General features: G+C 47.9%; 1 protein-coding gene across 2 annotated transcripts in view; it reads right to left on the reverse strand.

The window, feature by feature from the left end:
- Positions 1 to 1,378: 1,378 nt before the first annotated feature.
- Positions 1,379 to 23,321, reverse strand: part of LOC119450571 (uncharacterized) — a 68,145-nt gene continuing 46,202 nt past the window's right edge. For both annotated transcript variants that reach the window (XM_049665986.1, XM_037714077.2), the window contains exons 3-5: positions 15,784 to 15,852; positions 3,103 to 3,156; positions 1,379 to 1,661 (exon numbers count right to left, since the gene is read on the reverse strand). In XM_049665986.1, the coding sequence (XP_049521943.1) occupies positions 1,608 to 1,661; positions 3,103 to 3,156; positions 15,784 to 15,852 (177 nt within the window). In that variant the 3' untranslated portion in view covers positions 1,379 to 1,607. The remainder of the gene's footprint in view (positions 1,662 to 3,102; positions 3,157 to 15,783; positions 15,853 to 23,321) is intronic.

Raw genomic sequence — 23,321 nt, forward strand, 5'->3', positions numbered from 1 at the left:
GACAGCTTCGCGAAGACAGCATCAAAGTCAGAAACGATGCAGGCTACTTTCCTGTCCAAACAAGATGGCGGCAAGCAAGATGCTTGGAAGCGACAGGAAGATCGTCTGCGCACAAGAAAACGTAGACGTGCTTTCCTACGCCTTTAATGTAAGTCACATCGTGTTTTTCGTAGCTTTGCAGGTGCAAGGACACAAAATACAGAAATAATGCGTGCTTTTATCAACGTTTCCTTGCCGCCGCGAGGTGGCGTCTCGTCGAAGACGCGCCTTCTATACGTCATCCAGACGGTTCGAAACGCCTTCCATTACATGGCCTCGAAGCTGTCTTGGCTGTCTCCTTAGCTGACTACGTAGACAGTCTCCGATGCTGGCCAGAAGTTGGAACACACCCTATATAGAAGCTCATGGAGAATTTTAGAAGTAGAGATGATCACGTCCGTTCCTTCAAAGTGAAGCAACAATTTTTTATTACAACTAGGCCTACTAAAAAACTCTAGACGCTTCAACTGTGTAATGAAATGCACGTCGCAGCAGGCGTATATTGTTTTTATCGCAAGATCATGTGTGTCAAGAAGAACGAAAAGAAGCATGCGCACGATCGCGAGGAAAAAACGGGAACTCTTAACTACTGATAGGGCCCTCGAAGGAAATGTCAATTAATTACAAACATTTTGCTTGTCATGTCGGTGGGTCTGCGGCTACTAGTACGTCATCCTCCACAATATCAACTGATAGGAGATCAGCAAATACTAATAAAAAATTTTAAGGACATGAAAATTTGTTCTTTCTGAGGCATTACAATTTTTGTAGTTCTAAGTTCTAATATCCGCGCATAGAATAGAGCACTTGAAGTTTCAGAAGTGTAATAGAAGCACAAAGTTTGCGCTCCGGAGTCATGCTATTGGTACACATTTCACCAAAGTTCCTTTTGAGCGAGCACGTTGAAAACGTTGACGTTGATGCATGCTGGCGCGATCATTCCCTTAAAGTCGCACATTCTGTGATACGAAACGTGGTTTAACATCACATAAGGCAGAAAGCATGAGCGGATTTCCGCAAATTCGCCGTTCATTTATTGCGGAAAGAGATGCGGCCCGGATAGGTGAAACGGGAGGTTCTTATGAATACCTTCTTATTGCTGTGGTCTGCGAAATATATGCGCTGATGCCACCCATGGCACAAACTGCCCCTCGATTATGCGCAGTAAGCGAATCTGTGACCGTCAAGAGACGCTAATGGCTTGCTAATTAAACTTCCTCAAACGGAAACACCCTCAACGGGAATACATCCCTGCCTTTGGACAGCAGGAATGCCTTCATATGTGTGTTATATTGCTTGAAAAATATGGCGTTGAAGTCAAGAAGAGACATTGCAAGTGCAGAGCTTGATAACCAGGCCTTTATTGCGCGATTAGAGGCAATAGGATCGCAGTCCTTCTGACTGACATTTTCCGGAAGCCATATTTTCTAGGCACTTCTTAATGTGGTCCATATAGCAGTTTTTCGTTTTGCAAGAACAAGTAAAGTTTCTCACTTCTGTAGTGCAGCCCTTTTGTGGTCCATAATAGTTTATTTCTAAAGGAAACGTGCAGCTGCACTCACCGCACTTCAATAGGATGCCCATACCAGCTTTGAAACGTGGGGCACCCGAGATGCCAGTACCTAAATGAGATAAAAAGCATACATCCTGCAGGCTTAGTAAAATACCCATTTCTTAAGTACCTGCCGGCGCCGTAAACTGTCCGGAAATCTTACGTGGCTATAGAATACTTTTGAGAATTTATTTTGACATACAGCTCAACAACTTTAACAAGCAGCTTGATATTTCCGGTTATTATGCGAGAATATTTTGATTTTCAAAAACATAATATGTTGTAGCAGACGCTAATAAGGGGATCATCCTACCCTTGGCATCATCCTAAAGCCGAAAGTGTTTTTGCAGTGCAGCTGCTGGACGCAATATAATGAGCATTAACTTTTTTCTGAGCCTAAGACAAAGACATATAGAGACCCATGTCAAATGGGTCTCTATATACCTTTATTAAAGCGTCAAATTGTAAGTTTCGCAATATGCTCACATGAATAGTACAACTATACAGTTTCCTTTTATATGTACATCGTAAAGGCATCCTTACTAAATAATCTGCACATGCGTTATAATAACAAGCAGTAGGCACTGACACTCCGCTGTAGCTACTTTTGTGCAAGGTTTTTGTTAAATGAAAAATATGTTTGTAATCCGAAATATAAAAAAATTAACCAATGATTACAAAATATTTCTTCTATGACATCAAGTTTAGTGTTCAGCGTTCTATATTCTACTTACGGCTTAATATGTTTTTACATTTCTAGTAAACGTAAGAGACGGCCTCCAAATGACACATATGTTACTGAATTATATTGAGCTTGCAAAAAAAAAAATCTCAGGTAAATGTACCAAAACCCTATTAACGCCTTAACTGGCAAGATAAGAAAGACTTGACCTACAATGGTTTTATTGCTTTAGTTCTTCTTTACTTTGCTCAAATACATACCAATTGGAGTGTCAAATTGTTTCTCTAAAAACAAAGCGAGATACAGTAGGTCAAAATTATTGTTGACCAGGTGGTGAAAGGTAAATGTATTGTCCAAAACTGAACCGTGCCATTAGCTTTGGCAAGGTGAATGTGTGGTCTTGAGATGTACCTTTGTGAAGTTAATAAACAAGAGCTTGCTTAAAAAATTGAAAAAAAAATCGCATTGGCGAGCATATGACCCCCACGTGCACTAAGAAGATAACGACGAAGCATTCAGGTTTTTTGTCCAATACCTGTGCTGCTTCTCACGCTCTACATTTTATTGAGTACCACTGTGGAGCAGATACATAAATACAAGTAAATTCAAAGGCACAGACTAATATTTGTATTCGTCGAGTTTTTGCAGATACTTTTGTTACGTCAACAATATTGTTCAGCTACCAGTTAAAGGGTTAAGGGCGAACGAACCTCAGCTACGACGCGCTGGAAGCTTGACAATAACTCGATCTGAAGAACCACGTTTTCGCCAGGTGAACGCTGTATTTGGATGAATGCTGCCACCGAAACGTGGTATGTGCTGTACTCACCATTATATCCTTTTGATGGTCCTGCTGTGTTAGTTGCATCATCGGGGGTCGGAGCTAAAAATAGATGAAACTTACATTCGTTAAATGTGCTGAGAGTGAAAAAAAATAAAGCTTTGTTAGTTTAACAAAATATGTGACATTGAATAGACAGGGAAAGGTAAATGTGTAGCAAAAATAGTTTAATATTACAAGGCATAGTAGCGTCCATAGCACTCATCCTCGTCGGACGCAAATATATGTAGGCAGTTTTAGGTAACGCGAGTCTTAGATACAGCAGCCAGTTGTGTTGTGACACGCCCAGCTTCAGGAATGCGAGTAGCAGAGTTTGCAGCGTGCACCGAAAACGCCCGAAAGGGTTCTGCTTCACGCTGACGTGTCTCTCGCCAGACCAAAGCGAGATTCACCGTCGACGTCGTTGCCTTTCTGCTCCGCTTAACGGAGTAGTTTTATTAGTTGGTGCCATCGCAAGAGAGGCAGTAGGTGGCGTGTAAGCACGGCTAATGCATGTTAAAGATGCACTGCAAGGGGACGAGGCGTCACGGCCAAATCCGACGTGAAAGGAAACCATGTGCGGAAACTACGTCGCAACCTCAGCAGAAGGCCTACACAGCCTAAACCCGGCTACACCGCGTTGGAGCCTTCGCTGCACTGAGACTACGGAAGTGCTCACTGTCGGCGCTCGTTAGTGTCATAATACAGTACTTCGCTTCTCCGCTGCTAAACCGCGGCGCACTCCCTGTCAAAAAGCATGCTTTTCGCGTTCGAGCCGACGTCACATCCGTTACAAGAAGTTGATGGTGGACCTCAGCCTAAACATTTTCGTGTTAAAATGAATTATTGCAGTAAGTAATCAGCTAATATTTAGTTTATTGAAATATCTACAACTGAAACTTCCCTCCAGCTTATCAAAAAGGCCACTATGGATTTTAATTTCAGTTACCATTGCTTAATACTGCCATTTGAGGCATGCAACTCAGTCTACGATGTATGATACGTTAACGACCATACCGATGTGAAGACGAAAGGAGAGTGATGCATAGTCGTCGAGCCTAGCAGCCAAGATATGCAATTCAAGCTCTACTGGTTCTTAAAGAATGTGCAAGATCAAGATCTCAAGGTTGCGCTAAACCATTCGGCAAATTGAAGGACATCTCAAAGAAAGGGTCGCGAGAACAAGCTCGCATCGACAAAAGTTATGCGAGAAAGTGCGTGACGCTTAAGCTCACAGCTAGCATCACGGTAAAAGAACTACCTCACCAGCTGCGCATCGTCCAGGGTGCGGCATACGCCGTTGTGCCCGTAGGGCATCTCTGTGCCTCCGCTGCCATCGCACAGGCCTTATAAGACCTGATTGCCATGGGCATTACGGAGTTTATTGAGTGCTAACACGACTTTTCCACCACGTAATTTCTTTCACGAAATAAAGTTTCCGGACGTCGAAATCTTTGAAATTTTAGTTGGCAAAACTCCAAGTGCATTAAGTAATTTACTTTATTAACCTGCCTGAAAGGAGTTTCGGTTGCGTTTCGCAGGTGCATCTTTCGTAACAAAATAAACACAGAAAGTAATTACTGGAAAGCAGAACGTCGCAAATGTTTCACATGTGTTGTGCAAAAGCAAGCGACGAAAGTTATCAACATTCTAATGACATTAAAAAAATGTCGCAGTTCTGCCTGAAAGGCAAAGCATCAATTGCTATAGCAAATTAGTAGAGAGCTATTCGGAGTTGGGATAGTAGTTTTATCGGCTGTATAAACTTGGACACATTCGTTTACTAACTGAAATAACAAGCGTGGTGTCAGCGCGCAAGCAAACATAATAGATCACACTGAATGACCGCAGACAACAACTGTCAAAACGCTGGCAGCAAGCGCGGCCGCCGCAGCGGGTGAAGATTCATGCGGTCTATCGCTTCAACGCAAACTGAGCGGCGAATGCACAGCGCATACAAAGGTCAGAGCCATGTGAAAATAAGAGACGTTGCGGATGACCGTCACAGCTGGGCAAAGTACCAGCGCAGTTGTTGGCAGAGTAGAAGCCGCCCCCCCCCCCTCCCTGCCGCGCTGCCTTCCTGCTTTCTTGCTTTCGCGTTGGAGATTGAGTGGCCTGTTCCCCTTGCGCCCGGTTGCAAGATAGGCATTTCGTGCCGCAGCACAGCGTTGCCCCGCCTCCCTCCTTCCCATACCCCCACGGCCTTTCGCGCGACGGTCGCGTTTGCTTTCTACCCTGCGTTTGCTCTGCGTGATAGCGCGCGTCCCTCGCGCGCTTTCCCTCGAGCATAGGCGCGCGGCGACGATTTTATCGCCTTTCGACTTTATAGGGAACCTCACGGCGAGGGCAGAAATCCGGTTGAAGTGTCCATATAATGGCTATCGCAATAAAATAGGTGTATTTTATTGCGGTACCAATGATATGGACACTCCAAGCGCATTTCTGCCCTCGCCGTCGTCATCGCCGCGATCTTCCGTACAAACTTCAAACACGATAACATCGTCGCCGCATGGCGTAGGCTGTGTGTGGGTGTGAAAGCTTGCGAGAAGCTCGATATAGCTTCTGAAATATCGGAGTGTCATCACAACAGCGAGAGCATCTTTTTCTGTGGTCGTGTAATGTTCCTGGGCTTTTGAGAACGTGGAGGAATAATATCCAATCACTTTGAGTTGCCGTTCTTGCTTTCTTGTTCATGCTCATGGGTGGTAGCTGGAAGTCGTTTTAAGGCTAGTATTAGACGCACAGAGAACATCGTCGAGAAGTTTAGACAGAAAGGTCCTGCCGCCGTCAATCAAAAGGATACGTGGGGTTCCGTGCCGTGAAAAGATGACTTCCAAGAAAGAGGATGCAACCTCCGCTGCAGAACCGGAAGGTAGTGCGGCTGTTTCCGCGTACCGTGCCAAGTGGTCTAGAGCTGTGACAATCCATCGCTTACCGCCAGCCGATAAGGGTAGTGGTCCATACAGGTCGATACCAACGACTGCGAAAGGAGTTCATGTTCTTCTCTTGTACGTGAGTATATGATGATGTCGTCATGTATACGTTACAAAACTTTCCCAGGAACTCATCAAGAATGCCATTCATCATTTTCTGAAACCAAGCTCCAGAATTCTTCCAACCGAATGGTAAGCGGTTGTACTCGTACACATCGAAATGCGTTACAAAAGCAGTGTACTGCTTGTAGTCTTCTTGTAGTGGCACCTGCCAGTATCCTTTACAGATGTCAATCCAAGAGAAAAAATTTGATCCTCCAGTTTCATTGATGGTCTCGTCTATTCGGGGCATGGGAAAGGGAAACAGATCAGTCTGCCCGTTTATTTGCCGGCAATCTGTGCAAAGGCGAAATGAGCCATCGTCTTTCGGTACTATGGTGACTGGCGACGCAAATGCGGATGTTGAAGGCCTTCTAATACCGGCATTTAACATTTGCCGGTGTTCGGCATTTAGCCAGATCTTTTTCTCGTGTGAGAGACTGTACGGCTTTTTTCGCACTACTGTGACGTCATGAAGCTTAAAAGGTACCTCAAGTACATCTGCTGCTGGCGGGTACGTCTCAACACAAATAAGTTCAGAAAAATTTGCCAGTACCTCATCAGCACTTCTAACTGTTCGATGGGGATTTGGAATTCCACACAAATGAGGCTTATAACTGATCCGTCAATGGTCACTTCGTCTCGCCAAGAAACATTCATCTTCAATCGCTTCATATCAGGCCTAGATAAAATAAACACGAAGTCCACACCCGGCATGACAAGTGCTTCCACTTTTAGGAGATGCCCACCAAATACAACTTCCACTTCCGTCCAATGTTGCAACATTTTAGTTTTTCCATCATAGCTTCGAACATTAACTATCCTTCCTTCATACGCCTTGCTCGCTTGGACAAGTTCCTGATTTACCAGGCTTACGGATGTTCCAGTATCTACCAGCGAGTCCACACTTTTTCCATTTACCCATCGTTTGAACATACAAAAGGTTTGATTTCAAAAGGTATACATTTTCCATGTTTCCACAACAATCAGACTCGGTATTCAAATATTCGGCCATTTCGTCATGTGCGTCAGTGCTCAATGATAAAGTATGACGCCGTTTGCGGGAACCACGCATCAGACAATCACAAGACACGTAATTAGGGCAAGCAAGTAAGTCATCCGTGGAGGTTGGACACTGCACACGAACATCTATTTGCGATTCGTAAGTCATGCCTTGAATTATCAACGGCCAGACTGCAGAGTCCGGAAGACTAGGGTCGGCAATGTAAAGTAGTCGTCTCTTCTCGAAAAAATAATCCAGAAGTGTCCCTTCTCTGTGTGTCAATGCTATTGCCTCGTCCCATCTGTGAATCATATTGTCGCAAGATGCGAAAAACGGCACACAGAACGACGGTGGTGCGACAGCAAACACAGGCTCTATATTGAAGGCCCAGCAATAATTGTCCGCGCCAACTTTAACTTCTTCGGCGAGAGAGATGCTTGCGCTCGTGTCCATCCCTTCATTGTCTTCTTTAGTCGTGACATTGCCTCCCTTCTAAGAAAGCATCGTCCCGATGCTTTATCGTGACGACGCCAGGATCTTTCCACGCGTACGCTGCAGTGATTTCATTCGGACAAATAAGGCTTCATCCGGACGACGTGCACAATCTCCGGTGTATGCCGTCGACGCCTTGAGGAATGTGGACTATCGGAAACGACTTCATAGTTGACATCAGAGAGACGTCGTATGACTTTATACGGACCGAAGTACCGCCGCAGTAGTTTCTCTGAAAGGCCACGATGGCGAACGGGAGTCCAGACCCAAACTCTCTCTCCAGGCTCGTAGGAGACTCTTCGGTGGCGAAGGTTATAGCGCCCTGCATCGTACTCCTGCTGCCGACGAATACGTATGCGTGCAAGTTGTCGGGCTTCTTCAGCACGCTGAGTGATGTAGTCAGCATCAGTTTCGACGCCATCGCATCCATGTTCATGCGGCAACATTGCGTCGAGCATGGTTGTGACATCGCGACCGTGGAGAAGGCGGAACGGTGTCATCCTCGTTGTTTCCTGCTGAGCCGTATTGTATGCAAAGGTGACATATGGCAATATCTCGTCCCAGTTTTTATGCTCCACATCAACATACATGCAAAGCATATCCGCAAGTGTCTTATTGAGGCGCTCCGTGAGTCCGTTCGTTTGCGGATGGTACGCCGTTGCCTGCCGATGAGATGTGCCACTAAGTCTTAAAACTGTGCCCAATAGCTCGGCTGTGAATGCAGTTCCTCTGTCAGTTATTAATACTGTGGGGGCGCCATGTCTCAGTACAACATTCTCTATAAAAAATCGAGCTGCTTCACTGGCCGTTCCCCGCGGCAGGGCTTTGGTTTCGGCGTAGCGCGTTAGATAGTCCGTGGCTACGATAATCCATCGGTGTCCCGTAGCAGAAGTTGGAAATGGGCCTAGCAGATCCATTCCGACTTGTGCAAATGGAGTTCTGGGTACTTCGATGGGATGGAGGAAGCCTGCTGGTTTGACGGCTGGCACTTTCCGCCGTTGGCAATCAAGGCATGTACGGACGTACTGTTGAACGGTCGCCGTCAATCTTGGCCAGTAATACTTTTGTCTCACTCTGTAAAGCGTTCGTGTGAAGCCCAAATGGCCGGATGTTGCTTCATCATGGCATGCCTGCAATATTTCATTCCTGAGAGATGGTGGGACGACGAGCAAGTAGGGGCTGCCGTTCGGAGAAAAGTTCACTTTATAGAGGACGTCGTTGCGTAAGCAAAACGATGGAACTCCTCTTCCAAAGCGTTTTGGCAGAGTGGAAGTGCGACCCTCCAGGAAGCTAATAATGGGCTCCAATTCTGGGTCTTCGCGTTGCTGCTGTGCAAGCGTAGTCGTGTTGACAACGGCAACAAACGCTGTAGCGTCGTCATCTTCTGTACTTGCAGGTTCGAATGGGGCACGAGAAAGGCAGTCGGCGTCCGTATGCCGCTTTCCTGACTTGTACACAATAGTCATGTCGAACTCTTGAAGTTTAAGGCTCCAGCGTGCCAATCGTCCTGATGGGTCTTTTAAGTTCGTCAGCCAGCAAAGTGAGTGGTGGTCACTGACGACAGCAAACGAGCGGCCGTACAAATATGGGCGAAATTTGATCACCGCCCAAACCACCGCAAGACACTCTTTTTCTGTGGTGGAATAATTTTCCTCTGTGCGGGAAAGGCTTCTACTTGCATAAGCTATTACTTTTTCAGCGCCGTCTTGCCACTGCACAAGTACAGCTCCTAAGCCGATATTGCTGGCATCGGTGTGAACTGCTGTCGGGGCGTCTTCATCGAAGTGTCCCAGGACCGGTGGATTTTGAAGGCGTTGCCGTAGCTCGTCGAATGCTTTCTGCTGATCGTCAGCCCATACGAATGCTACGTCTTCTCTGGTGAGGCGTGTCAACGGCGACGCAATGCGTGAAAAGTTCTGAATAAAACGCCGGTAATATGCGCATAAGCCTAAAAAGCGTCTCACTGCCTTTTTGTCGGATGGCACAGGAAAATGTTCAACGGCAGCTATCTTTTCCGGATCAGGCCGTACCCCATCATTACTGACAACATGGCCTAGAAAAAGAAGCTCTTCGAAGCCAAAATGGCATTTTTCCGGCTTAAGCGTGAGACCGGCGGACCGTATGGCTTGAAAAACAGCACGTAGTCGCCTCAAGTGCTCGTCAAATGTCGCAGAGAATACAATCACATCGTCTAGATATACTAAGCACGTTTGCCACTTGAGTCCTGATAAAACGGTGTCCATTAGCCGCTGAAATGTTGCCGGCGCGGAGCACAAGCCGAAGGGAAGTACCCTAAATTCATAGAGGCCATCAGGTGTCACGAATGCTGTTTTCTCGCGGTCTCTTTCATCTACTTCTATTTGCCAATAGCCGCTCCTTAGATCCATCGACGAGAAATAGCGTGCATGCCGTAGTCTATCAAGAGAATCGTCTATGCGGGGTAGCGGGTAAACGTCCTTCTTAGTGACCTGGTTGAGTTTGCGGTAGTCGACGCAGAAGCGCAAGCTGCCATCCTTCTTCTTGACTAACACTACCGGGGATGCCCAAGGACTTTTCGACGGCTGGATAATGTCATCTTGGAGCATTTTCTGTACCTGGTTTTCTATCGCTTCGCGTTCTCGCGCTGCCACCCGGTATGGGTTTTGCCGTATCGGTCTGGCCGTTTCGTCTGTAATAATTCGATGTTTGGTCAGTGGCGTCTGGCCAACTTTGGACGTCGAAGAGAAACAGTTCCGAAACTCATCAATAAGCTCGAGGAGTCTTTCTTTCTGTTTAGGTAGCAAACTTGGGCCGACATCAACGGATAGAGGCACGTTCGGCAGACCGGGGGAATCGTCTTGTTCAACAGTCATGCAGTCGGTAACCTCATTCAGCTCTTCCACGTACGCGACTGCCATACCTCTTGTAAGATGCCGGCGTTCAGGACTAAAGTTTGTTAGTAGGACGTCCGTCTGTCCGCGAGTGATGTCAACTACACCTCTTGCAACTGATACGCCATGACTAAACAGCAGACCAGGAATTTGTTCGGCGATCATGCTGGAGCACCTTGGCGAGTCGCATGTTACAGGCACAAGAGCGCTTGAGTGCGGAGGGATGGTCACATCGTCTTCGAAGATACGTAAATGCTCACGTCGCTGATCGACACAGGGTACGGCCAAATCTGCATTCATCCAAAACGTGACCGACCTGTCCGGAATGTTTATAATAGCGCCGTATTCGTGCAGAAAATCCATTCCCAGTATCACGTCTCTGCAGCACTCCAGCAATATAACGAAAGTTGCAACAAACGTCGAGTTACCAATATCAATTCTGGCTGTGCATTTGCCTGTAGGGATCATCAATTGACCTCCCGCCGTTCTTATGTGGGGACCAGTCCATGACGTCTTGACTTTATTAAGGTTATCGGAGAGTTTCTGGCTAATTATTGAGAAATCGGCCCCAGTATCTACTAACGCGGTTACTGGGTGTCCGTCTATGAAAACAGCGAGGTCGGCACTTACGACTTCCCTTGGGGTCGGCAGAGGCATATTGTCCGATTGCACAGATAGTGTTGGGGGTGTTGAAGCATTTTGACGGTCGGCAACCTCCCCCCCAAAGGTCGCTTCTGTTAGTTTCCCCGACGAGGGCTTGGGGACCTGCCGCCCCTGACTACATCGGCGTAACTGCGACCTTGCGGCGAAGAGCTCGGTGCAGGTGACGGAGAGCGGGTTCGACGAGTGAACGGATGTCCTTGTGGAGCAACATCGTCACCGTAGCGCCTGTTTTCGAAGCGAACTCGAGGAAAGGTGGGTGGAAAGCTCTGGTATCCGGGGTCACGATACGGGCAAAAGCGGTAAACGTGGCCGGCTTCTCCACAATGAAAGCACAAAGGACGGCGGTCGACGGTGCGCCACATTTCCGTCCTGCGAACAAATGGTCGACTTGTGGGCGTCCTCTGCGGCCAAGCTGTAGTTGTCTGCGGAGGGAAGTAGGCCGATGTTTCCACAGGTACACTAGGTTGCGTGGTCAGTGGCTGCGCGTTGTACGGCGGGGATGCCGGCTCGTTGAAAGCACGAGCCATTGGTTGTGAGTTGTAGGCTGCTGCTGGAGGAGGACGATGAACAGCCGATGCGTAGTTCAGAGACCGTTGGTCTGGTAGGGATTCGGGCAACGAGAATGCCTGCCTGATTTCTTGTCGCACAACCTCTGCTACAGAAGCCCCGACTGACTCCTGCGGGGTCACAAGGAGGTTGCGAATCTCTTCACGAACAACCTCCCGGATGAGCTCACGAAGCTCATTGCCGGCAGCCAGAGCAGAAACGTTGCTCGAGGCGTTGCCTGGGCGATCGAAGGGTCGGCAACGTTGTTGCAGTGCTCGTTCGATGGACGTAGCTTCCGAGATGAATTCCGCAACGGTTGTCGGTGGGTTGCGAAGAAGACCGGCGAAAAGTTGTTCCTTGACGCCTCGCATCAGATGGCGGATTTTCTTTGCTTCCGGCATCTCTGGGTCAGCGCGGCGGAACAGGCGTGTCATGTCCTCCGCAAACATGGCGACGCTCTCATTCGGTTTCTGGATGCGCGACTCGATTAGTTGGTGGGCAGAATCGCGACGATCGTTGTTTGCGAAGGTGGTGGAAAGCTGCTGTCGAAACTCATTCCAGGAAGTCAGTGTGGCTTCCCGGTTCTCGTACCACGTACGAGCGCTGTCCGCCAGAGCGAAGTAGACGCGTGAGAGTTTTTCTTCTGCAGTCCACCGATTCGCCTTGGCGACTCGCTCGTATTGCGCGAGCCAATCTTCGACGTCCTCGTAAACATCACCATGGAATGTCTCGGGAGTCTGAGGATGCTGCAGAGTCACCTGAGAAGGTCCTGCTGTTGCCATATCGTTAGGTAGAGGTCCGGTTGGTGGGGAGTTGTCCAAGAAGATTACCTCCGGGCTGAGGCCCCGCAGTCGGCGACTGTAGCGGTGGACAGGAGTGTCCACTGGAGGAACTGGTTGCGGGTTAGAACTGGGCGTTGCACTCCGCACAGGAGTTCCGGGCATCAGAGAGTACCCAGCACTTCCACCAGTGTCGCAAGATGCGAAAAACGGCACACAGAACGACGGTGGTGCGACAGCAAACACAGGCTCTATATTGAAGGCCCAGCAATAATTGTCCGCGCCAACTTTAACTTCTTCGGCGAGAGAGATGCTTGCGCTCGTGTCCATCCCTTCATTGTCTTCTTTAGTCGTGACAATATTTCGCTCGAAAGCGGAAAGAAAGCTCTCTTTCCATTTGTGTCATGGATCACAGCATTGGCTTGCGATTCACATGTCATACCATTTTCTGGCGTTGCCTGATAATAACGGCACATGTTACACACTTTCTCGTCCGATGACGTCCACTGGTTTTGCGTACATGCATATATTCATACCATCTGAGCCATAAGTTCACTGCATTGGAAGCCCCACGTCTTCTTAATGTCTTCTCTGTGAGTTTTCTGGGCTTTAAGATAATCGCAAACTGCTTTGATAATCCGTTGCTGCTGCTTGTACTGTATGGTCTGCTGTTGCAACAGTGCTTGCTGCAAGGCGTTATTCGTGTGCTCAGTCTCGTTCTTGTAATCTATATCTGAATGTCCCGGAAACATAGTCTCGAATTCAGACATAGAATCATTGATGCGTACCACACCTTTCTGGGCGAAGGCCTCTTCGCTCAGTTGACTTTTCTCAGTGATGATGCGAAGCAGTTCCGATGAGGTCGATGATTCCTGAAGATGCACTGGATCTTCGCCATCGAGATGGTAGGTCTTCACGGTCACCTGCCCGTCTGCTTTTCTTGCTAACGTTATTTCAAGCCACATGGTCGGCTGCGCCAAATATATAGTACGAGTTAAAACACACTCAATTATTTACAAGGATCCATCTTGAACGTTTCCTTCCCTTCTTCCTCTCCATGTCCCTCTTGTCTCTTCAGTTTTCTTCTTCTTCTCCGGAACATCACAAATAATAATAATAATAGTAGTAATAATTATAATAGCATACGCATTTTCTTATACAACTTCGCTGTCCTTGATATGTGAGTTCCTCGGGTTGGCACAAACCTGCAAACGTCGTTTTGAAGCTTGGTATATGTACCATGTAATGCATAGGATGGTTAACCGGTGGACCATTGGGGTTACAGAATGGATACCAAGAGAAGGGAAGCGCAGTCGAGGATGTCAAAAAAATGTGGTTGATCCCTCTTATATAGGAATCGGTATAGAACACGAAAGTGAAACGTGTCTTCACAGAAGTAGTGTAATGTTTATTGCACATTGATATATAATGTCTATTGGTGTTTTGTGGCTAAAGCGCCCTTAGGCGTTGATGCACCCACGCTGACGCCTGGTGGCACGTCTCCTCCATCACGACTACCAACGTCGATGACCATGAGCAACCGTCGTGCATATGGAAGCTGCACTACGCTGCACACGCTAGCACAACGCGAAAGACGAAGCACGTAACTGACACACTAATACAACGCGCAAGACAAAGCACGTAACTGAATCGTCACCGAGTCAAATCAGCGCGTACAGCGCGTCGTAATTGCAGCCTCCGCGATCAACTTCAGAAACATTTTCAGAGCTAATTGCGGAGGCCACGCTCCGCTGTGCTGAGTACGGTGAACGCCGCCACCTAGGTGGCGTTGGTAGTGCTTCTTGATGCCAGCGTCCCTTCGAATGCTGGCATCGAGGCGTCGTAGTGCTCAGACCACCGAAGCGTTCACTGTCGGTGCGCGTTAGTGTCATAATGCAGTACTTCTCTTTTCTGCTCGTAGGCGGCGGCACCGCCCCGAGCAAGAGCGCGGGTACACGGAGGAGTGTTAGATATATAAGGCGCGTCTGTGTAGCTCTCTGCAAATGCGTTTGTGGCGCAATGGGTTAAACGCTCGGCGATCTATCGTCGCGGACCGAGAGGTCGTGGGTTCGATTTCCAAATTTTGCATGTTTGTGGAACTTTTTCTTCTGGTTTCTTTCTTTGTATTATGTTCGTGTACATTGTAAGAACGTCATTCCGTATTTCCGTATGACGTATTTCCGTGACGGAAATACGTCAGTGAAGTCTTGGTGGACCCCGGCATAAAACACTTTCGTGTTAAAAACTAGGTGGAGTGATGACCTTAGGAAATTCGCAGGCTCAAGTTGCAATCAGTTAACGCAAGACGGGATAATTGGATATCGCAGGTGTTCGCCATGAAAGTGTGTGGACTGAATGTTAAGCTCTGGGCTAAGCAGTGATAAAGTAGTTTTGTCGAATACTTTCCATTTTGATCCAGCATTCCCGTCAACAGGTATTACTTTCGAAATTACATAAGTTTTAGAAAAAGTCTATTGATTTTATTGAGACAGATCCGTCTGACCATTAGGTTGGAACATTACGCAGTTTTATCCTATGAAACAAAGTCGGCAGCTTCTCCCGAAAGGCGAAGCATCGTTTGCGATGCCATAATAGTTTTATCGGTCGTGAAAATTTGTAAGCATGGATATACTAACTAAATGAACAAGCATGGTGTCACGCGCGAACAAGCGAACATGATCACATCTCACTCGATGACCGCGGAAACTCGCTGTCCAAACGGAGTAGTAAGGAAGCCCGGGAGAAGCAGCGAGTGAATTGACCTTCGTGCTGCGTCTCGCATTAAGGCGAACTAAGCCGCGAAAACAAAGCGCACGGCCGACTTTGTCCCGACGCACGTGGCTTTCAAGATACAGCGGCCCGGGCGGGTGCCTGCCGGTACTGCTTACTCATCTGCCGGTTGCCGCTGGCCTTTCATTTCATGCCAGTTTGCTTTGCACAACAAATAAGGATAGGTAATAAAAAAGATCAACTTCGCGAATGAAAGAATCACGAATAATAGTGCAAGCACAGGCAGAGTGTATGCTCAAGACTACTCATTTGAACATACTAAGCGTGCATATGCGTGACAACGCTCGCATATAATACGATGGCCGTATTATTTCCGCACACTACTATCCTAAATAACTTATAAAATTTCGAAACCAAGCGTTGATGTCACGTCTAACTAATATGCTCATTACACGAGGGAAATAATTAACGGTACGACAGAAATTTGTACTCCAGGAAAGCCTTATTACCAAGTGATCGGTACTACCATCAACCGTTTTGCAAGAGGGGCTCTGGCGATATTAAGCCACACTTACCGAAATCCAACATGACATCAATTTTGTAGTCGATGTGCGGGTCGATGTGTTGTTCTTTCGCCAGCATACCTAGTGAAACAGAAACAAATAGATCACGCACACGGTAACTAAATAAAATATTGTCTGCAGAATAACTAACTAACAAAGTCGGCATATTTGACGTTGCAGTTAGTCACTTCACAACACGTGTCAATTTGTGTAACTGAACCCAAACAGTGGTTAGGTTAGGTAAATCTATAATTTGGAAAATGCATCCCTTATTATATGGGTTAGTTCAGTGCATGGTAGCTGAAGGCATTGCTTCAGAATCGCAATCAGAGTGAGAATTATATTACTTCAGATTTATAGAATTTCAACATATGATATAGAGATATGACATAAACCAATGATATACCACGTGTTCCAGCGAACACTTTCAAAAAAATTGGAGGACGCTTAAGCTACGTCTTTAAGAGTAGAACGCGATAGCGTTATCGGGACCTGTTCGCATGGCTTCGTTCGCATCCGGCAAGTAGGCTTCATTCACTGCAACACAGAACGTGGGAAAGCCAGCTTACAAAAACCAAGCTTACACCGATCCCCTTAAAGTCGCCTTCACTTTTAAAAAGAAACGCATTGTTGTGAAGACGTTTTTCCAGGGGCAATATAGGTCGTCTTATATTAAAATGTGAAGGCCCTAGGACCTTTTTTCATTATTTTATTAATTTTTTGCTAGTTGCCCCGACGCGCGCGCGTGTCCAAAACGTATTTGGCAGGCTAAGTCCCAATTTGACCTGCCATACACGGCGTTGCATCTAGGCTCCTTAACCTGCCAATGATGTTAGCGCCATCTGGATAAGATTTTCGCAAGTAGGCTACCCGAGTGAGCCGGTGTTCTTATGGTAGGTTACCCGAGTGAGCCGGTGTTCTTATGGTAGAAATGCTGGCAAAAGAGGTTGGTGCTTGAGTTTCCTCGTAACAGAATTATGTTTTCTCGTACATTAAAATAACAGTCCCGCGCCACCGTCTGTAGGTTGTGCTTAAGTTGTACTTTACCGTTTTTCTGACGGATTTCACTGTGAGAAAATCAATTTTTGTACATTAACACCTTGCACCACAACCAAGGGCCTACGTGGTCGGGGTGGTTCGGAATGATTTTCTCCTGCACTACCACCTTGCGGATGCGGTGGTTGCGGATGATTTTTCCGCCACGGACGCCGACTTCGACGCCGGCACCGGATTTTCTGCGACATGGGGCCCGTAACGCTATCGTGTTAAAATTTAACAGATTGCCTGTGGCAAACAGCCTAATTCTAAGTTCATGAGCTGGTCTACTCGAAGAGGCGGACATTACTTGCACAAAAATTGAAATGGGTAATCGACTAATCAACAACAATTCAGTAATCAGCATTTCCACTAACTACCTTAAGGCCCATATCGCAATTGATAATTCTAGTCCGGGAGTTCTGAAGGCGGATCCACTTGGAGCGGATTCTTGCGATCACACCACTTTCGAGATATTGAGACGGAACAGCCGCCACAGTGTACCTACACTGAAGCGGAGGAAGACGACGTGTTCCCGCTTGATACAGCGTCGCCATCTTGGCCTCCGTTGGCCTCTGATGTAAACAAATTGTAGACAGCCTTCGGCATCAGTTACACGTAACATTATTTGGTGGAGGTGAACGTTCCCCGTACCCGCCATGGAGCTTCGCAGTGGTCGCAACGCCACCATTGTGCTTCGGCGCTTGCTGGCGGCACATCGTCTACGCAAGTCTCTACGCCTGAAGCCATGACTTACGTCACCATTTCACCGCCTCGAGAACCTGGCGTTTCCACCGGAGTCAGCGGTCCCGATGTTGACGAGTGGCTCCGCTTGTACAAATGTGTCAGCAATAGTCGCAGGTGGCATCCGACTATTTTGCTTGCAAAGGTTCTTTTCTACCTCGACGGCACTCCATGGTCATCGTTCCAGACTCAAGAAGAGGAGATCAGGAGCTGGGATATCTTCAAGGACAAGCTCCGGGACCTTTTTGGCAATGCTTGTGGTCACCAACTCAGTGCAACGAACGCCCTTGCCACAAGTGTGCAGACATTGACCAAGTCCTACGTGTCGCACCCTCTCGACGTCCTGGCCCTTTGTAGCAGGGCGGAACCGAACGTGTTGGAGGATGAGAAGGTTAGTCACGTCCTCCAAGGCACTGCTGAGGACGCCTTCAATCAACTGGTGTTTTAAAAGCATCACCAGAATCGACCCGATCCTCAAGGAATACAGCCTTCTCGAGCAAGCTAAAAGCCACCGGGTATCCAAACATCACGCATCCTCCCAACACAGCTGCTACATCATCTTGTGACAGCCTCTTCCACCAGCCTTCACGATGTGACAACTTAACTCGCATCACTAGTCGCGAGGTCGAAGCAGCACAATCGGTGACCACGTCATTCCCGTCATCCGATGCTTCTCCGGCGATAATCTCCTCGGTACAGGCCGTCGTCCGTCAAGAATTGTCCAATGTCGGCCTTGATTGCGTTCGTCTCGTGCACTCTGAACCCCTTTCTTCACCCATGTTCCAACGTCGCTCCTCTTACTACTCTTATGGACAGCACAACCCGTCCGAATGGCGCCATGGACGACAAGCCGATATGCATCTGCCAACGCATCAGGCATTTCGCTTGCCACTGCCTCAGCCGCTGGACATATCAGACACGCTATTCTTCTGACTACCACCCGCATCCCTCTAGTTCACCCTTTCCATATGCTCCTTCTATGCCTGACCCTGACCTTCTATGCCTACATCTGACCCTGCAACACCTCTGACAAGACCCTTCTACTGGCGCTCATCTTCTTCCTCCCGCCGTCAATCTCGTTCACCACCGTCACGGCGCACTCTTTCTCCGACCTATTCGCAGCTCCCGCGAGCAGTAAACTAAACAGTGCAGCTTCTGGAGGTCCAGCTGCATTGACGACATTGGTACGAAATACTCGCTTGACCTTACCCACGAACCAGAATCATTTGGACTTTCTTGTGGACAGTGTTCCTGTGTGCGCGCTGATTGACACCAGGGTGTATGTGTCCATCATGAGTGCTGCTCTTCGCCATCGGCTCAAGAAAGTTCCGACACCTGCCCCGAACCGAGCCGTACAAGTCGCCGATGGAGGGACTGTCACTATTTCTGGCATGTGCTTTGCCCGGCTCACCATCGCTGAGAGAAACACCATCGTTCTCTTCACCGTGATCGAGCATTGCGCTCACGAACTCATTCCGGGTCTGGATTTTCTCGCCACTCATTCTGCCCTCATTGACTGTTCGGCCGGCTTACTTCGCCTTGACTTGCCTCTTCTTGGCGACGCTGTGGACCCGCCTCATGCCGTTTAAGCTGAATGGATTCTATTCGCCTGCCGCCTAAATCTATGACACACGTCGACTTGTTTTGCATGCCAGCTGTACCTGACGGCAATTATATGGCCGCACCAATTCCACCAGTTATGTTTACAAATTATAGGGACCGAGGTTAGGTCTACGATAACAATGCGTGAGTCGGCGAGTGAAAGAACATGGAACCGTTGAGGCCGATGGCAGCAGCAGAAGATGCTATATTTTATTCTTCTCTATTTTTCCAACCTCGCAGCACCCAGCAAGGCGAACGAGGTACATGCGCATGTACACCCGTGAGCAAAAGTATACGGACCAGGGGTTGGGCGATAAAGGCAATTTTTTCCTCTGCCTGTGAACGCAATTTGAAATTGATGACTGCAGTCCAAACTTGGCATTGGGAAGTTTTCAGTGTACCCTTCAATTCCAGTTTATGCTTGCTAATTACGAAGACATGCAGTTTTTTCGATGACCCTTTGGTCCGTATACTTTTACTCACGGGTGTACCTGAGCGTGCCATAAATAAAAGGCGGCCAATGAAGATGATGATGGCCGCTAGAGGGCTCCCCCTCACCTTTTATAGGAGAAGCGCAGCGATGCACATGCGCCCAAGAAACGGCCTTTGCTGTCGGACGGTCGGGCAAACCTTTATTTCCTCGGTGGTAAAGTGGTCAAAAGCGCATAATGCTATCGAGGTCACCAGGTACGCGGGTTTCACTCTGTCTATAGCTACAACTTCTGCATGCCCGTTGAGCTCGATGGTGACAGTTTTTTCTGTCCGGCTGAGCACCTTGAAAGGGCCGTCGTAGGGTAGGGGATGGTCGGATGCTTTCACGCCGGATGAAAACGTGGCTCGCTGTAGTCATATCCTTGCTGACAAAAACGCCAACCGACGCTGCATCCCGGCTAGGGTAAGGGCGCAGGCGTGAAAAAAGGAAGCGAAGCTGTTGAGCGTGACTGCCTTGAGCGGGCGTGGCGACAGCAGCTGGTGCGAAAAATTCACCAGGCATGCGCAACGTAGTGCTATAGACGAACTCCGCAGTTGTGCAGCCGAGGTCCTTCTTGAAAGACGAGCGCACGCCTATGGACCACTTGCATACGCATTCTACTGGAAAAGGCGCATTTAACCCACCCATTCGGAACATTGCCTACACAATAATCATAACATACCCCTAATTTTCCCCAGATGTTAACAAAATGCCTTGTTTAGCTCACCGAAGACATCGGAGAAACAAGCGGCGAATCTCGTGATATGCACGATAACACATGCAAAAACGAGGAGTTGGTAAATATCTGCAGCGCTTGAATTTAAAGCCGGAACGTGATAGTTTCGCCAACGCATTGCGCTTAACTCTCCCCCTATTCTAACGAAATTTCAAATCTTATCTTATCATGGTGTTTTAGGAGTCTGGGAAACATTTCGTTAAGCGGTAGTATGACACCCTGGAACGCTTGAATGAGTAACTTTCTACAAAGGCTGTAATGAACCTACACAGAATTAACATTTATCACTCGTAACTAAGAACACTGCTGCGTACTTCTAATAAATATAAACACCGCGCCCCGCATAGATTACCGAGGATACCAGGAAAACAACTAAATGTCGCGTATAGGCCATAAAAATTGGGAGAAAGCGAACATTCAGCCAACTGTTTGCAGGACACTTAAGCAACCTACACAATTCAAGTTTTCGATGCACGTCACCAAAAAGTGGCCTTCATTTATACGAAATATGAAATATCTGCTGTTAAGCTCTTTCTAGGAAACAAGTAATAGTGTAGCTCTTATTTAGTACAGCCTGGAAATGAAATCGACAAAATCGGAAGTGACATATGTCTTTAGAATCTCAAAGCTTCAGTTCAGTGTTCTATTGGTATTGAAATGGTTCTGCACGTTTGACCAAGGTCATTTTCACGAACATATCTATGGTAAGTCGTTATTACACACTGCAATTCGACAGTGATACCTGTAAGTGGTTTGATTAGATTTTTATGGTCATAAGATACTGAGACGACCATCTCGCGACGGTGATTCAATAGTTCCAGCATTTGATAATCCAACGATTTCATGCCGTAAGGCACACGAGTCGTTGGGTCCGGCTGCTTATAGTGTTTTAACCGGACCTGCCCCTCGCCTGCAGGTTCAATACAGCTAGCTGCGGCGTTTTCAGATATAGATATAGCGGTCCTGAAAACGCTGGGCATGATGCAAATAGCGCAAACTGGCATCTTTTGAGGCGGGAACTGCCAGAACTGCCAAGCACCTGGCCATCTCCGCAACGCGAGCGTGTATGGCGAATCGTGCGCGTCGCAACCCGAAACGGCAAAAGGACAATACTCGCTGCCCAAGCAGGGGATACGTAGTTTTCTTCTTCTTTGTGGAGTTGTACGTGCAAAAACCAGTTCTGATTATGACGCACGCCGTAGGGAGGGAGGGGATACGTAGTAAAGAAAAGCATTTCTTACGTGGCGACCCTATTAAGAAAGAAAATTTAGCTTCACCTATAGTTTTGTTGGACTTTCCAGCGTGCAGCGTGAGCCGAGAGATGGTTCCTGCCCATCTCCTCTTTCCGCCCCTCCACCAGGGTCGGCTGCGAGCGTTAGCCGCCGCCATCGCTTCATACCTAAATCACGTGGTCCTATCTAGGAGATTATAGCGGTGTCTGTTGGAATCCCGGAGGCAGGACCCGCAGTCACTTGTCAAGTCATTGGGCGAGCCGCGTCGTAATCGTCACTCCCTGAAGGTCGGCAGCGAGTGCTGTCTCTACTAAAGCGAGCGACGCGGCAGATATCTAGTAAAGGAGGCATTAGCACAGATATCTAACGTTTACGAACGCTAAGAAATAGAGTTTTCCAAGATGGCGGCACCCATATGGCGTATACTTCAGCGTGAATTCTCGTGATGGCTGCATTCGCACTGGCGTTGATAGCCAGGAACTATTAAAATGAGCTTTTGCTTTCTCTAAAGTCACCTGAAGCCTTTGTTATGAGCGCAGGGCGCTTCCAATTTCTGCGATCGATCTGCGATTCCGGCGCCCGTAGTACTAGCGAGAGGCGTCCGCATAGCAACAACAGGATGGTTGCTAATGAATTATCTTGGCTTGGGTACGCTTGGCGCGATCCACCAGATGGTGCCCTGTCTCTTAACGTCCGTATGACGAGAGACATCATGATCACGAGAAACTGATTAATAAAGTATGACTGCATGTTTTTGACTGCTTGGCAGCAATAACATGATGACGATGAATAACTACAACGTAGGCGTACAGAAACAGAATTCCGAAAAAGTTTGATGCTTGGAATTTTGGTATTTGTGTGGTTTCTAAAAAAAGGTAGGACATTAGGCAAAATAATAAGAGCTTGGTGGCGCAACACACTACCCTGTCTCAAAGGGGTCGCTCATAGCATCCATCCATCCATCCATCCATCCAACCATCCAACCATCCATATATCCATCCATCCGCAGCTATGGCCCACTTGTAGAGCACCCGCCTTCCCTGCGGCGGCTGTGGGTTCGATTCCCACCGCCACCGGGCACCCACTGGTTCCAATGGGCACAAGCGTACCACGGCCTGGCGTTCGGCTTCCTTCATGGATGGATGGAGATAACTTTATTTCGTCAAAAAGCATGTACGGACGATTCCGTGTTAGATGGCCACCAACCCATGGTTGACGCCTGGGTGGCCCACTCCGCTACGCTGGATCTGTACGACCGGGTCTCAGCTAGCCAACATGGCCTCCCACTGCTCGAGAGAAGGATCACGCATAATATCCGTCTGTGGCGACACTATGCTACATTCCCATATGATGTGGTCATAGGTTGCCAGTTCCTGGCACCATCTGCATTCCGGCTTAATCCTCCTCCGGGTATACGTATTTTGCTCAACACGCATGGATTCGGAAAAGATCTAGTCAGCAACCTTTACATGCATTCAGGCGCCTTGGTCAACTTTTTATCTCGGGGCAGATAAATCCTCCGCTCCAGTTTCTAATGGTTTGTAAAGTCGTGAAAGGACACCGGCCCATCTCTCTTGGAACGACCGGCTCACCTGCTCAGCTGACGAAATCTCGAGCATTCATGTGAGCCGCCTCGTTCCCTGGATTCCCAGAGTGTGCCGGTACCCAGACAATTTCGAACTCCCTAGTCCCCGGACTCGTGGCCTGATTCAGCAATCGTGCCGCCGTG

This window comes from Dermacentor silvarum, chromosome 4 (genome assembly GCF_013339745.2).
Source record: "Dermacentor silvarum isolate Dsil-2018 chromosome 4, BIME_Dsil_1.4, whole genome shotgun sequence".
Classification (NCBI taxonomy): Eukaryota; Metazoa; Arthropoda; class Arachnida; order Ixodida; family Ixodidae; genus Dermacentor; species Dermacentor silvarum.